The 15347-nt window shown below is 44.7% G+C and overlaps 1 protein-coding gene across 1 annotated transcript in view; it reads right to left on the minus strand.

Moving 5' to 3' along the window:
* arsb (arylsulfatase B) overlaps positions 1-15347 on the minus strand; it is an 86659-nt gene that overhangs the window by 29306 nt on the left and 42006 nt on the right. Inside the window, exon 5 of the mRNA XM_078214972.1 lies at positions 1254-1497. Coding sequence (XP_078071098.1) covers positions 1254-1497 — 244 coding nt within the window. The remainder of the gene's footprint in view (positions 1-1253; positions 1498-15347) is intronic.

The raw sequence follows: 15347 nt of genomic DNA on the forward strand, positions 1-15347 counted from the left end.
TTGCGTTAATCAATGCCCTCAGTTCATCAGCCTTCCCGATAAGACTCATTGCATTAAAATAAATGCCATCCAGCCTTGTCATATTCCCTTCTGCTTTTACATGCTTGTCTCTGCTGTGCCTTCCTGACTGACTCAGTTTTTCTTCTGCTTAGCTGTGTATCACCCCCGCTATACCTTCATCCTGCCAAATTAGTTTCAAAACTACCCCCCCCCCCCCGAAACAGCACTAGCAAACCTTGATGGACCAAATGGCCTCTTTCTGCACTGTAGAGATTCTATGATTCTATGAACAGTTGGGCTGAAAATTTGATATAACAGCAATGTTCCACAAACAACAACGGCCAGATCTTCTGTCTGAATCTTATTAGTTGGGGGATAAATGTTAGAATATAAGAATAGGAGCAGGAGTGGGCTGTTCAGCCCTTTGAACCCGTTCTGCCGTTCAATGAGATCACCTGCACCTGTGACCGCGCAGAACTCACCAATCAAATCTTAGAATCATAGAATCTCTACAGTACAGGAAGAAGTCATCTGGCCCATCGAGTCTGCACCAACTCTCTGAAAACGCATCCCATCCAGGCCTTCCCTTCCGTCCTATCCCTGTAAACCAGTGCATTTACCATGGCAAATCCACCTGACCTGCACATTTTTGGACTGTGGGAGGAAACTGGAGCACCCGGAGGAAACCCACGCTGGCACAAGGAGAACGTGCAAACTCCACACAGAAATGACCCAAGCCAGGAATCGAACCTGGGCCCCTGGCGCTGTGGGGTAGCAATGCTACTAATGTGCCATCATGCCATTTCATCAGATATGATCAAAGTGAATGGTGGAGCAGACTCGAAGAGCCAAAAGGCCTCCTCCTGCTCCTATCTTCTATATTTCTAAGCCACCCCAATACTACAGACACAGTGAAGTTTGGAACCCATCATTTTCTGATTCAGAACCAAGAGTATCACTGAGCCAAGGCCAACATCAAGTTAAATGTTTTGAATTGATATAGGCCAGAGATCATCGGAATCCTAACCTACAATCCTAACCTAAAAATCAATAAAATCACAACTGTAAAGCTCAGATCACAGCTGACAGTTTGGAAGCCTTACTTGAAGTCGTACAAGGATGGCTGTTGCTGTAAAGGTGGAAATTTTGAAACTCCAGTATGAATGGTGAGGTACAGAGTGATCTTTGACAAATCTTACTCTCTCAAAACAGTCCGGAATATTTTCCATTCTGTAATCCCGGATACACATTACCTGATAGTTTTCCACACGTTGAAGCCATCCAGTGGTTTGGTGCCATTGGTTGATCCTTTGGCCAAAGACACTAAAGTAGGGAGCCAGTCAGAGATGTGAATGAGCTCCCGGTTAATTCTGCCCTTCTGCTTCAGCAGGGGGCTCGTGACAAAAGCCACCCCACGGACACCTCCTTCCCACAGCGTCCACTTCCTTCCGCGCAGGGGCCAGTTATTGCCACCTCCCAAGGTCTGACCTCCATTGTCTGAAAAGGGAACAGAAAAAAATAGAAACATACATAGAAACATAGAAAACACAGCACAAAACAGGCCCTTCAGCCCCACAAGTTGTGCCAAACATATCCCTACCTTTTAGGCCTACCTATAACCCTCCATCCTATTAAGTCCCATGAACTCATCCAGGAGTCTCTTAAAAGACCCTATTGAGTTTGCCTCCACCACCACTGACGGCAGCCGATTCCACTCGCCCACCACCCTCTGTGAAAAATTTCCCCCTAACATTTCCCCTCTACCTACCCCCCAGCACCTTAAACCTGTGTCCTCTCGTAGCAGCCATTTCCACACTGGGAAAAAGCCTCTGAGAGTCCACCCGATCTATGCCTCTCAACATCTTATATACCTCTATTAGGTCTCCTCTCATCCTACGTCTCTCCAAGGAGAAAAGACCGAGCTCCCTCAGCCTATCCTCATAAGGCATGCCACTCAATCCAGGCAACATCCTTGTAAATCTCCTCTGCACCCTTTCAATCTTTTCCACATCCTTCCTGTAATGAGGCGACCAGAACTGAGCAAGTACTCCAAGTGGGGTCTGACGAGGGTCTTATATAGCTACATCATTATCTCCGGACTCCTACACTCAATCCCTCGATTGATGAAGGTCAGCACACCATACGCCGCCTTAACCACCTCCTCCACCTGCGGGCCGATTTTAGAGTCCTATGGACCTGGACCCCAAGGTCCTTCTGATCCTCTACAGTACTAAGAGTCTTTCCCTTTATATTGTATTCCTTCATCCCATTTGACCTGCCAAAATGGACCACTATGCATTTATCTGGGTTGAAGTCCATCTGCCACTTCTCCGCCAGTCTTGCATCCTATCTATGTCCCTCTGTAACTTCTGACATCCCTCCAGACTATCCACAACCCCACCAACCTTCGTGTCGTCGGCAAACTTACCAACCCATCCCTCCACTTCCTCATCCAGGTCATTTATGAAAATGACAAACAGCAAGGGTCCCAGAACAGATCCCTGGGGCACTCCACTGGTGACCGACCTCCATTTAGAAAAAGACCCATCTATACCCACTCTCTGCCTCCTTTGGGCAAGCCAGTTCTGGATCCACCGGGCAGCAGCCCCTTGGATCCCATGCCCTCTCACTTTTTCTAGAAGCCTTGCATGGGGGACCTTATCGAACGCCTTGCTAAAATCCATTAAAATACATTGAAGTCCTGGCGATGTCCTCTGCAAATTAAGCTTTTCCCTTTGTAAACATTGTATTATGCAAAACCACAATAGCACAGAATTAAATAAGAAAACATATAGGAAAGAAAGAGAAGGACTTGTCTAAATGTTTATTCTAAATTCAAAGTTATTTAATTCAACTGCTGCTGATTCAAAGGTTTGCTGCGCTCAATTTCCATTCTCTTGTTATTTACATTGTTGAATTATCGGATAATTCAAATAATTTAACACACTGCAAGTCTGCCTCTAATGCCTTACACATTCTTGGCATATCCCAAACCACTCTGCATGCAATGACTGCTTTTCAAGTGTTGTCACTGTTGTGTAGGCAAGTGCCATATCCACTTGGCAACCAGTCAGATCCCACAAAAAGCAAATGGAAGGATTGACCAAGTAATCTGTTTCTTGGTGGTGTTGGCTGGGAGAAGAATGTTGTCCATCACAATGGAGGAACTTCCTGCTCCTCTTAAGCGCCTTGCATTTTTAATGTCCACCTGAAACGGTAACACAGTGGTTAGCACTGCTGCCTCACAGAAGCAGGGACCCGGGTTTGATTCCTGGCTTGGGTCATTGTCTGTGTGGAGTCTGCATATTCTCCCCGTATCTGTGTGGGTTTCCTCCGGGTGGTCCGGTTTCCTCCCACAGTCCGAAAGGTGTGCTGGTTAGGTGCATTGGCCATGCTAAATTCTCCCTCAGTGTACCCGAACTGGGGATTTTCACAGTAACTTCATTGTAGTGTTAATGTAAGCTTAATTGCAACACTGGAATAAACTTTAAAGACAGGGTCAGAGTTTAACATCACATCTGAACGCTCACCACTACCTCTCTGCATCCTTCCATTTCCTGTGTCCTCCGGTTGCTTATTCAGCATCCAGTCTTGAATAAGTCACAATTCCCTCTATTTCAACACTGGGGGTCCAAAGACATTACACTTTGCCTCAGCTGCAAACTCTGTTCCCTTGTCACAGACTCCATTTCCCTCACTTGCTGCTGTTAGGCTAATGCAGCCTTACCCTGGATTTGACCCAATCGGTTCACTCTACCTTTTGGCCTTCAGGCACCTAGGCCCTAAACTCTGGAATGCCCTTTTTAAACCTCAGTGTCTCTCGTGCCTCCTTCTCTTCTTTATGACCCTCCCTAAAACATAACCTCTTTAATTAATTCAAATTTGCGGGATGGGCAATAAATGCTGGCCCAGCCAGTGGCCCTCCTCCTGTAAATGAATAAAATAATAAATGTAAAGTTAAGTCAGGGTGAATTGCAAAGCGCTATTTTCCTATCCATGAGCCTAAATCTCGTCTATGTGCTTTTCCAACCAACTGCAAAAAGAGGCATGGGCTTCTTCTGCCTTCAAACTAATGTATACATCCATGCTGATACATCCTGCAGTAACAGTCAGTGGATAGCAGTCAGAAGTGTGCACCCCGATTGCTTTTGCCCTCTTTGGTAGCTTGGGACAGAGCCTAATTACAATACATCTACTGTTGTTAGGGTCGAATTTAACTGACTCTGGACAGAAGAGCAATCAAGTGTGGAATCCTCTGCCCCATAGCTAAAAACCACACTACACATATCCATTGAGCAGTAGCACTTCCTTTTTGTAACTGTGCTAAGCTCTCTCACTAGACTGCAGACTTCTATTACAGGCCACTGTTAACCATCAGGGGAGGCAGTGGTCTAGTGGCATTATCACTGGACTATTAATCCAGAAACTCAGCTAACATTCTGGGGACCCGGGTTCGAATCCCGCCATGGCAGCTGGTGGAATTTTAATTCAATTTTTAAAAAAATCTGGAATTAAGCATCTACTGATGACCATGCAGAGCCACAGCAATGTGGTTATAGAACATAGAACAGTACAGCACAGAACAGGCCCTTCGGCCCACGATGTTGTGCCGAGCTTTATCTGAAACCAAGATCAAGCTATCCCACTCCCTATCATCCTGGTGTGCTCCATGTGCCTATCCAATAACCGCTTAAATGTTCCTAAAGTGTCTGACTCCACTATCACTGCAGGCAGTCCATTCCACACCCCAACCACTCTCTGCGTAAAGAACCTACCTCTGATATCCTTCCTGTATCTCCCACCACGAACCCTATAGTTATGCCCCCTTGTAGTAGTTCCATCCACCCGAGGAAATAGTCTTTGAACGTTCACTCTATCTATCCCCTTCATCATTTTATAAACCTCTATTAAGTCTCCCCTCAGCCTCCTCCGCTCCAGAGAGAACAGCCCTAGCTCCCTCAACCTTTCCTCATAAGACCTACCCTCCAACTCTCAACTGTCTTTTGAAATGGCCTTGCAAGCCACTCAGTTCAAGGACAACTAGGGATGGGCAATAAATGCTGGCCAGCCAGCGATGCCCATGTACCACGAATGAATAAAAAAATCAGTTTGCCACGCGAGTGTTAAAGCTGGTGTGAGTGAGCACATTAACAGTATGTTACTGTCAAAGCATCGAGGATGCAACTCGCAAATGCAGTATATCTTCACCTGTAATAGATTACTTATTGCTTTCTTACTCGCTGGTCACAGTGCACATGGGTGAAAGTGGTTAGCTGACTTCAAGATGCAGAAAGGGTAATTATGGTCTGGTATGCCACATGCATTAATGTGTGACCAGAGTTCATTCCTGTCGAGCACAAAGTATTTAACATGTTAATATTCACTGAGCGCGGGGCTTCGCTGTTATTTCTTCCAAAATGACAGTCACACATAGCTGACTGGAGAAAGTGGACGTTCTGTGGCCGCAGATCGATTTAAATATTGAGAAAGGATTAATGGGTTTAGTCGTTTCATTCAATTCAAACTCTTGATTAAAATGATCCCCTTGGGATGTCAAACGATTTTGTTTGCATTGGCAGCTGAGTCAGACAATTATGTGGTTTTAATGTCCTTTATTCCAGCATTTCTCCTGAAGAATTTTTGCTACATCTATGCTTAGTTGCGGGAGGAGGGGTTTGGAGCCAGTTAGCGGACGAACTATTCAGAGACTCCAAGACAACATTTTGCTATGTATGAGAGAGAGCATGGTTTAAGGCTATGGGGTGGCACAGTGGTTGGCACTGCTGCCTCACAGTGCCAGGGACCCAGGTTCGATTCCCGGCTTGGGTCACTGTCTGTGTGGAGTTTGCACTTTCTCCCCGTGTCTGCGTGGGTTTCCTTCGGGTGCTCTGGTTTCCTCCCACAGTCAGAAAGACGTGCTGGTTAGGTGCATTGACCCAAACAGGCGCTGGAGTGTGGCGACCAGGGGAATTTCACAGTAACTTCATTGCAGTGTTAATGTAAGCCTTGCTTGTGACTAATAAATAAACTTTACATTTACTTTATTTTGTTTCAGGGTATAGCACAGGCACAGCACCTTTGCCGTTTTTGACAGGAAGAGAATTATTAGGTTTGTAATTACTACAAATATACTCTTTATTCCAAATATTGTTTTGTCCACGTTCAATGAATTTGTTTACCATCTGATAAAAGTTCACATTCTGCTGCTTACCAAAGATGAAAAGATCTTGCAGTGTCACAATACATTCTGTTTATTCTCAGATGCTCGAGTATTGTTTACTTATCTGGGCACTGGGCAGATAAAGATGCACTGGCTCAGTGATGACGTGATCCACTGACACTCAACCCAAGGAGAATATCCAGCATAGAAACCTAAAAGAAAACTGCAGTTGCTCCATTCCTTTCCCCCACCCACCCAAGTGTCAGGAGACACAGTGCTCTTCCATTAAAAGACTGACAGATTATGGCATCAGATGATCAGGAGACAAGTCCTCCATAAATCAGTAAAGGGTGAGATATCAGTCAAATTTGAGAGGAGATCCCAGTTAGAAGTACTTCTGGGCTCATGGATTCTGAGAATCATAGAATCCCTACAGTGCAGAGAGAGGCCATCCAGCTCATCGAGTCTGCACTGACTCTCTGGAAGAGCATCTCACCCAGCCCCTCGCCTCCACCCTAACACCATAAACCCGTGCATTTAGCATGGTCGATCCCCCTAACCTACACAACCTTGGACATTAAAGGGGCAATTTAGCATGGCCAATCCACCTAACCTGTGCATCCTTCGGACAGTGGGAGGAAACCGGAGCACCTGGAGGAAACCTACACAAACACGGGAGAATGTGCAAACCCCATACTGACAGTCACCCAAGGATGGAATCGAACCCGGGTCTCTGGAACTGTGAAGCAGCAGCGCTAACTACTGTGGAGCCATTTGTCATCTTGATATAGAAAGAAGTTTCATCCCTATGCTGAAATATTAGGGGTGGCAATGCTGTGGGGGGGAGACACCCCCTTACCCCCCCAACCTCCTGGAGGGGCCTTCAACGTCTCCCTTCACTTCAAGCAGGGTCAGGCCACCTGCCCCCCATTAGTGGGAAGCCATTGTAAACCCCGCTGGAGTAAACCTTTCCTGGCATGAGGGGCGGGGGGCCGAGAGACTTCAGTCCCAGGCCCGCGAATCATATTCAAAATTTTAATATTTTGATTTTAATATTTAAATCAGCTACGCACAGATTTCCAGTGCGAACAACGCCGGAAATCTTTGCTCTGGAGACGCGCGGAGGCCATGGCGCCCAGCGGGGAGCTAAACAGTCTTTGCTGATGTCTCCCAGGAGAATTGCCCTCTCAGAGTGTGATAAGATACCGATTACACAGCTGATGAAAGGATATTTCTAGGCTGCAATAAATTACAAGATCACAAATTGTCCAATGCATGTGTGCTATACTTAAAACAACAACTTGCATTTATATGTCACCTTTAACAGAATAAAATGTTTCAAGGTGTTTCATGGAAGTGTTATCAAACAAAGTTCAACACCGAACTACATAAGAAGATATTAATGTGGTGGCCAAAAACTTGGTCAAAGAGGTAGGTTTTAAGGAGTTTCTGAAAGGAGAGAGAGAGGGAGGACGAGAGGTTTAGGAAGGAAATTCTAGAGTTTAAGGCCTAAGCAACAGCCTGGAGGCATGGTCACCAACAGCAGAGTAAAATTGGAGATGTGAGAATGAGATAAGATGAGATGAGATGAGATGAGAACAGTCAAAGTCTAGAGCTCACAAAGGCATATTAAAACATGTTATCAAAAAAAAAGGAAATGCTTTGTATCGTGCTTTCATAGCAGTGGAAAAATAATGTTATAATTGAAGCAATATGAGTGAGTACAGCGGGCCTGGCTGCCTGGTGACTTTGGATTCTTGTTGAAGAAAGAGTAAAAGATATTACCATTCTCTCACCGCGCAATGTCTTTGTACACAGCCACCGTCTCTCTGTTGGAAATGGTCGCAGACAGTGTTGTGCAAAGAGCTTGATTGAGAACAGTGCTGCTTTTGTGGAAGCAGCATTACAATCCGTAATTATATAAAAACCATGCAGAAACTCCCAGCCCTGTGTTTTACCAGGGCTTGCCAGTGAAATGCAGCATAAAGGAGCTCGAATCACTGGGCCACAACACATAGCAAGGGGCCAGTTTAATACCATAAAATGATTAAGGTATTGGCTGAAAATACTTTTGTTTGTACACTGTACAACGAATGTGAAAAGATCTTTTTGTGACACTGGGAACCGTTATCTGAACAGTTCCACAGCTCAGCAATGGGAAACACAGCAGAACACCACTTCATTCCACCAGATGTCACAAATTGACTCAGTAAATACTTCTTTGCCGAACATTTTCATAGTATGCTCAGGACATCTAGTGACAAGCAATGCATATTGCACCAAAAATTACTAAAGGTCAATTGTTGTTCTAGAATCATAGAATCCCTACAGTACAGAAGGAGGCCATTTGGCCCATCGAGACTGTATCGACCACAATCCCACCCAGGCCCTACTCCCGTAACCTTCATTTACCCTGCTAATCCCCCTGACATTAAGGAGCAATTTAGCACGGCCAATCAACCTAACCCACACATCTTTGGACTGTGGGAAGAAACTGGAGCACCCGGAGGAAACCCACGCAGACACAAAGAGAATGTGCAAACTCCACACGACAGTGACCTGAGGGTGGAATTGAACCTGAGTCCCTGGCGCTGAGAGGCAGCTGTGCTAACCACTGTGCCACCGTGCCGCCCTAATGTTAAAAGAACAGTTTATATTTACATAGCAACTTTAACATAATAAAATGTCCCAGGGCACTTCATTGGTACGTTATAAAACAGAACAAGGAGATATTAGGTAAGATAATCAGGAGAGATAGGTTTGAAGGAATGCCTTCAAATGGTGGGAAGTATTTTCCTCCATGTCCAAGGTATTGATGACCAAATGTTAAAAGATGGAATATCTTGTGATCTATTAAACAATGCAAATATGCTCAATTTTTAGTTTAGCTGCACACGTGTCTATTTTGAGAGTACTTTTAACCTAATGCTCAATTTCTGTGCTGATTTACAGGAAGGGATGAATCATCAGCAGGTATTTTCGGGATATTGTTTGAACTAATTTCCCAGGACAAAGTTCAAAGCAAGCAGGCGAGCGACACGAAGAAAAATGATTTTGATTCGTTTTTGCAGGCTCAAAACACTTCTCATTGGTTCGTCAGCCCACGTCTAGACAGTCCTTCTCAATTCAGGTGCGCGGCAAACACTCCTTCTTACAGCTGTCGAGAAACCCAGTCATCATCATCATTCATGCTTTAAGTCCGTGATTAAACATCAACAGATTCTTCCACAATGATTAACGCAAGCGAGAGATCAATTCTTAAATTAAAATCATTGTGTAGGAATAGAGTGACCTGGACAAAGATGACCAGATACAAGGTGACCTTGCAATTCAGTATAATCAGGACCTTTACATGGGCACAGGGGGTTACCTGCATTGAATGCTTAAAAACCTGTGGGTTTTTATTGCCATGATATTTTACATCCACGCTTTTTACACCTCGAGCACACCAGTGATAAGATCAAGCATGCTGGCTGTACTCTACCAGGTCAGAAGCAAACAGAAACAATAAATGAGAGGCAGTTTATCAGCAGCAAATGGCACTCTAAGCTGCTGAGAGTTAACTCTATGGGAACGGCAGCTGCTCATAGTAACTTAACATTAAATCATAATGACTTCTTGTGTCTCAGTGATAAATGGAATTTGTGGTGTGCCGCTGACTGGTCCGTAGGAATGAGGGGCAGGGGGGGAGCCGAAGAGAAAAAAAAAATCACTCAATTAACCTATAGCTGTGCTTACCTAGTCGTAAGGATGCTATAGTTGACCTCGCTTGGGCGGCACGGTGGCACAGTGGTTAGCACTGCTGCCTCACAGTACCAGGGAGCTGGGTTCGATTCCCAGCTTGGGTCACTGTCTGTGCGGAGTCTGCATGTTCTCCCCGTGTCTGCGTGGGTTTCCTCCGGGTGCTCCAATATCCTCCCACAGTCTGAGTGACATGCTGGTTAGGCGCATTGGCCATTCTAAATTCTCCCTCAGTTACCCAAATAGGCGCTGGAGTGTGACGACTAGGGGATTTTCACAGTAACTTCATGGCAGTGTTAATGTAAGCCTACTTGTGACACTAATAAATCAATTTTTTAAAAAACTTAATGGAACAAAAAAAGCTCCTAATTATTCATCAACCCCTTGTTGTGTACACGCCCATTACAAATTTCAAATTCAGAATAAATATTCTCTTGGGTCCAGTGTAACCAAATCAGTCCCGTAAGCATCTCTATAATCAGGAATCCACTCTTACAGCTCCAGTTACACCATCGCAGGATCCAGGGATTGTTACATTAAGGCTCCCTTGATAGAATGGATTCTTCACTTATGCTTCACATGTGCACTACCCTATCTTTCAGAAGACAAATTGACGAGCACTCTGACAAGAGGCCGGAGTTGCAAGAAAAGCCAGTTAATTGTGGACATGGAATCACGGAATGGTTACAGTACATTAGGGGAAGGCATTAGGGGGAGACAGTGGCACAGTGCTATTGTTGCTGAACTAGTAATCCAGAGGCCCAGGGCCATGCTCCGAGGACCCGGGTTCGAATCCCACCATGGCAGATGGTGAAATTTGAATTCAATAAAAGAAATCTCGATTTAAAAGTCTAACGATGACCATGAATCATTTGTTGTAAAAACCCATCTTGTTCACTAATGTCCTTTTGCGAAGCAAATTTGCCATCCTTACCCGTGTGACTCCAGATCCACAGCAATACCCAATGCCCTCAGGAATGGGCAATAAATGCTGGCCCAGCCAGCAATGCCCAAGTCCCATGATAAAAATAGTACAGGAGGAGGCCATTATCATGCATATGCTGGCTCTCTGCAAGAGCAAGTGAAACTCACCGAGTGCCTCTCCCCAGTGTTTCTCCCGTAACACTGTAAATTTTCTTCTCTTCAGAATATCACCCAATTCTCTTTTGAAAGTCAGGATTCAATCTGCCTCCACCACACTCTCAGGCAGTGCATTCCCGATTCAAACCACTTGCTGTGTCAAAATGTTTTTCCTCATGTCACTAATGCTTCTTTTATCAATCACCTCAAATCAATGCCCTCTGGTTCTTGATCCTTCCCCCAACCGGAACAACATCTCCCTGTCCAGATGCCACATGATTTAGAACACCTCTATCAAATCATCCCTTAAATTTTCGCATCTCCAATCTATCGACATAACTGAGGTTTTTCATCCCCGGAATCATTCTGGTGAATCAGTTCTGCACTCTCTCGAATGCCATTACATCTTTCCTGATGTGTGGTTTCCAGAACTGGACACAATATTCCAACTGAGACCAAACCAGTGGTTATTATAATTTCCTTGCTTTTATACTCTATGCCTCTACTTGTAAAACCCAGGATCCCATATGTTTTATTAACCACTTGCTCAACCTGCCCAGCCATCTTGAATGATTTCTGCACACATACACCCAGGTCTGCATTCCCTTTAGAATTGTACAGTTTATTTTTTATTTTGCCTACCCATATATTTCCTACCAAGATGAATCACTTCACACTCCTCTGCATTGAATTTCATCTGCTACTTGTCCACCCATTCCTTGCCATGACTGGGGTTTTCCAGCCCCGTCATGGCAAGGCCCCACCGCAGGAGGTTAAGCAGCCCAGCCTTGGCGGGACTGGACAATCCTGGTGTCAGCTTTTAAGATATATTGTTTACAGACTAACAAATGGGGACAAAAACATTACCTCTGCCCAGCTTCAGTGGAGGAGGTGAAAATGGTGTCGTGGGTTAAAAAAGGCCTTTTTAAAAAAAAAACAAATAAGCATTGGAATTCATTTCTGGAGGCATAGAATTGAGCAGCAGACGAAAGGATGTGAAACCTGTCTGGGGAACCTTGTACAGAACCTTGGTAAGACCACACAGGAAGTGCTGTGAAAAGTTACGCTCTCTGCATTGTGGAATAGATTATAGAAGCTCTGGAGGAGTAGCAAAGAAACTGAACTTGGGTGATACCACAAATGAAAGGTTTTACCGATTAGAAAAGCTAAACAGGTTGGGGCTCGTTTCTCCAGAAATGGCAAGACTGAGGAATAACCTGAAAGAGTTCTTTACAAGATGTTTTTGCTAAGGTAGATGGAGGGCAGATGGTTTCAAAGAGGAGGACAAAGCAAGGAGCCTTAAATATCAGATAGTCACTAATAGTTTAAAGTTTAATGTTTATTTATTAGTGTCTTAAAATAGGCTTACATTAACACTGCAATGAAGCTACTGTGAAAATCCCCTAGTCGCCACACCACGGTGCCTGTTCGGGTACACTGAGGGAGAACTTAGCATGGCCGTTGCACCTAACAAGCATGTCTTTCAGACTGTGGGAGGAAACCGGAGCACCCGGGGGAAACACATGCAGACACGGGGAGAACGTGCAGACTCTGTACAGGTAGTGACCCAAGCTAGAATCGAACCTGGCGCTGTGAGACAGCAGTGCTAACCACTGTGTCACCGTGCCGCCCCGATAATTCCAATAGGGAAATTAGGAAAATCTTCTTTACCCAGTGTGGATGGAATGTGGAACATTCTACCACAAGGAGGTGAGGCGATTAGCATTAAAGCATTTAAAAGGGAAGTTAGATAAACACATAATAGAAAATGGATTGTTAAAATACTTCGATGGGGCTCAATGAAGAATAGTGGGAGCAGGCTTGTGGGGCGCATAGACACCAGCGTGGGGCTGTTGGACTGAATGGCCTGTTCCTATGCTACACATTCTCCCATCCATTGACTCTGTCTACACTTCCTGCTGCCTCGGCAAAGCAGCCAGCATAATTAAGGACCCCACGCACCCCGGATATTCTCTCTTCCACCTTTGGGAAAAAGATACAAAAGTCTTGAGGTCACATACCAACCGACTCAGGAACAGCTTCTTCCCTGCTGCCATCAGACTTTTGAATGGACTTACCTTGCATTAAGTTGATCTTTCTCTACACCCTAGCTATGACTGTAACACTACATTCTGCACTCTCTCGTTTCCTTCTCTACGAACGGTCTGTTTTGTATCGCGCAAGAAACAATACTTTTCACTGTATGTTAATACATGTGACAATAATAAATCAAATCAAAAAAGCTTCACACATATTATCTAATTATCATCTGCTTTGAAGCGTACTTCATGGTAGCATAAAACAAAGCCCTGAAAAGGGGAAGGTGAATGGATAGAACTATTTTCGATAGAACGTGGGGAATGTTTGAAACGGACTAGCCAGGGAGGGAAATAATGGGGCTGATATCAACAACCTTCAAAAGGGAGCTGGACAAATACATGGAGAGAAAATATCCTCTAAATACAGCAGCTTTAAACAACATTTGATGCCAAACCACGTAAGGAGATGTTTAGATATTCAAACACTTGGTCAAAGCAGTAGGGTTTAAAACCACATCTTTGAGGAAGAAAGAGCCAGTTATGAAGAGAATTCCAGAGCTTAGGGCCCAAGCAGCTGAAGGCATGGTTGCCAATAGTGCAGCAATCAATGGATACATAAGAAGCAAATTTATCTCAAAGGACGGCACGGTGGCGCAGTAGTTAGCACTGCCGCCTCACAGCGCCAGGGACCCGGATTCAATTCTCGGCTTGGGTCACTGTCTGTGTGGAGTTTGCACATTCTCCCCGTGTCCGTGGGGGTTTCCTCCGGGTGCTCTGGTTTCCTCCCACAGTCCGAAAGATGTGTGGGTTAGGTGGATTGGCCATGTTAAATTGCCCCTTAGCGTCAGGGGAACTAGCAGGGTAAATGCATGGGGTTACGGGGATGGAGCTTGGGTGGGTTTTTTGCGGTCTGTGCAGACTCTGTGGGCATTATGGCCCCTTCTGCACTGTAGGATTCTATGACGACTCTATGACTGTCGGGCTGAAGGAGATTACAGACTTCAGAGGTACATCAAAAGTTTGGTGCCATCGTAATAGATTCCGGGAATCAATAGTTAAAGCAATTGTGAACAGTTGGTACAAGATAAAGAAATGCTGAAAGGGGAGTTGTAAAACCTGGATTCTGGGTTCTTTTTAAAAAAAGTTGAGAAGAAGCTTTGTTTGAAAAAGTAATTTGGAAAGCCTGGACTGGATTCGGAATGCAAACCATTGATGGAAAGCATGGTTATGAAAGACGATTTTAAAGTGTTAGCTAATTTGTTTTGGAAGTGGAGTTTGGAAACTCTCACATGATCCTGGGATGGCGTGGGGGGGGGGGGGGGTGGATTTTGAGGAGAAAACCACAGACATTCACTTGGGTTCAGAGTGGAGAGAGTGTAATTGATCACAGCCAGACTGTGTGTTTAAAGTGTCATTGCGTTACTGAGATCATTGTAGCTTAACATATACTCTGTAACCCGCATGAACGTTAAAAATCTGTGTATATTTGTTAAGCTAAGGGAGGAGTAAAGGATTATTAAATAATTATCAAACTCTTCGTGTTTAATTTTTTTCCCCTTGTTGTTAAAATTAATTAGCAGTCCTGTAACTTTGTTCCCCACGTTTTCCAAAACAAAAGTAAAAGTTACAGTCTTTTGAGCCAGGGTTCCATTCTGGGATCTTCCTGTCCAGTTATAACATCAACTGGGATCGTAACAATGATCGTCCAAAGATGTGCGGGTTAGGTTGATTGGCCAGGTTAAAAATTGCCCCTTAGAGTCCTGTGATGCGTAGGTTAGTGGGATTAGCGGGTAAATATGTGGGGCTAGGGCCTGGGTGGGATTGTGGTCAGTGCAGACTCGATGGGCCGAACGGCCTCCTTCTGCACTGTAGGGTTTCTATGGTTTCTAATGCTCCAGATGCTGGTGTGTACTTTGCAATCTTCTGGTCTTGATATCAACTTTAACCACTTCAGACCTTAACCATAGCTCTCATCTTTTCTGATTAAATATGCACTGAAGGTTGGGTGTAGCAGTGTTTCTGCGGATGGATTCCCCTGTCGGTACGATGCCAACAGCATTCGGACCCCTGGTGTTGACATGTTTTTTTCTTCAAATCAGACTTATTGCTCCACCTTGCCAGTTTTCCGTGTAGCCTTCTCCGGTTATCTACTCTGCCTTCACTTCCAGACATTCCCTGGGTTTATATACAAGCTGATTATTTCTGCGATTGTGCTGCATTATGCAATTTATAACCACGGTTATTTAACCGACTCCGATTTGCCCCTTCCAAGTGATTTCTTTTTTTTTTTGCTCAGTGTGGTCTTCCCTCTCCTCTCGAGTGCTCGG

The sequence above is a fragment of the Mustelus asterias genome, chromosome 6 (genome assembly GCF_964213995.1).
Source record: "Mustelus asterias chromosome 6, sMusAst1.hap1.1, whole genome shotgun sequence".
Lineage (NCBI taxonomy): Eukaryota > Metazoa > Chordata > Chondrichthyes > Carcharhiniformes > Triakidae > Mustelus > Mustelus asterias.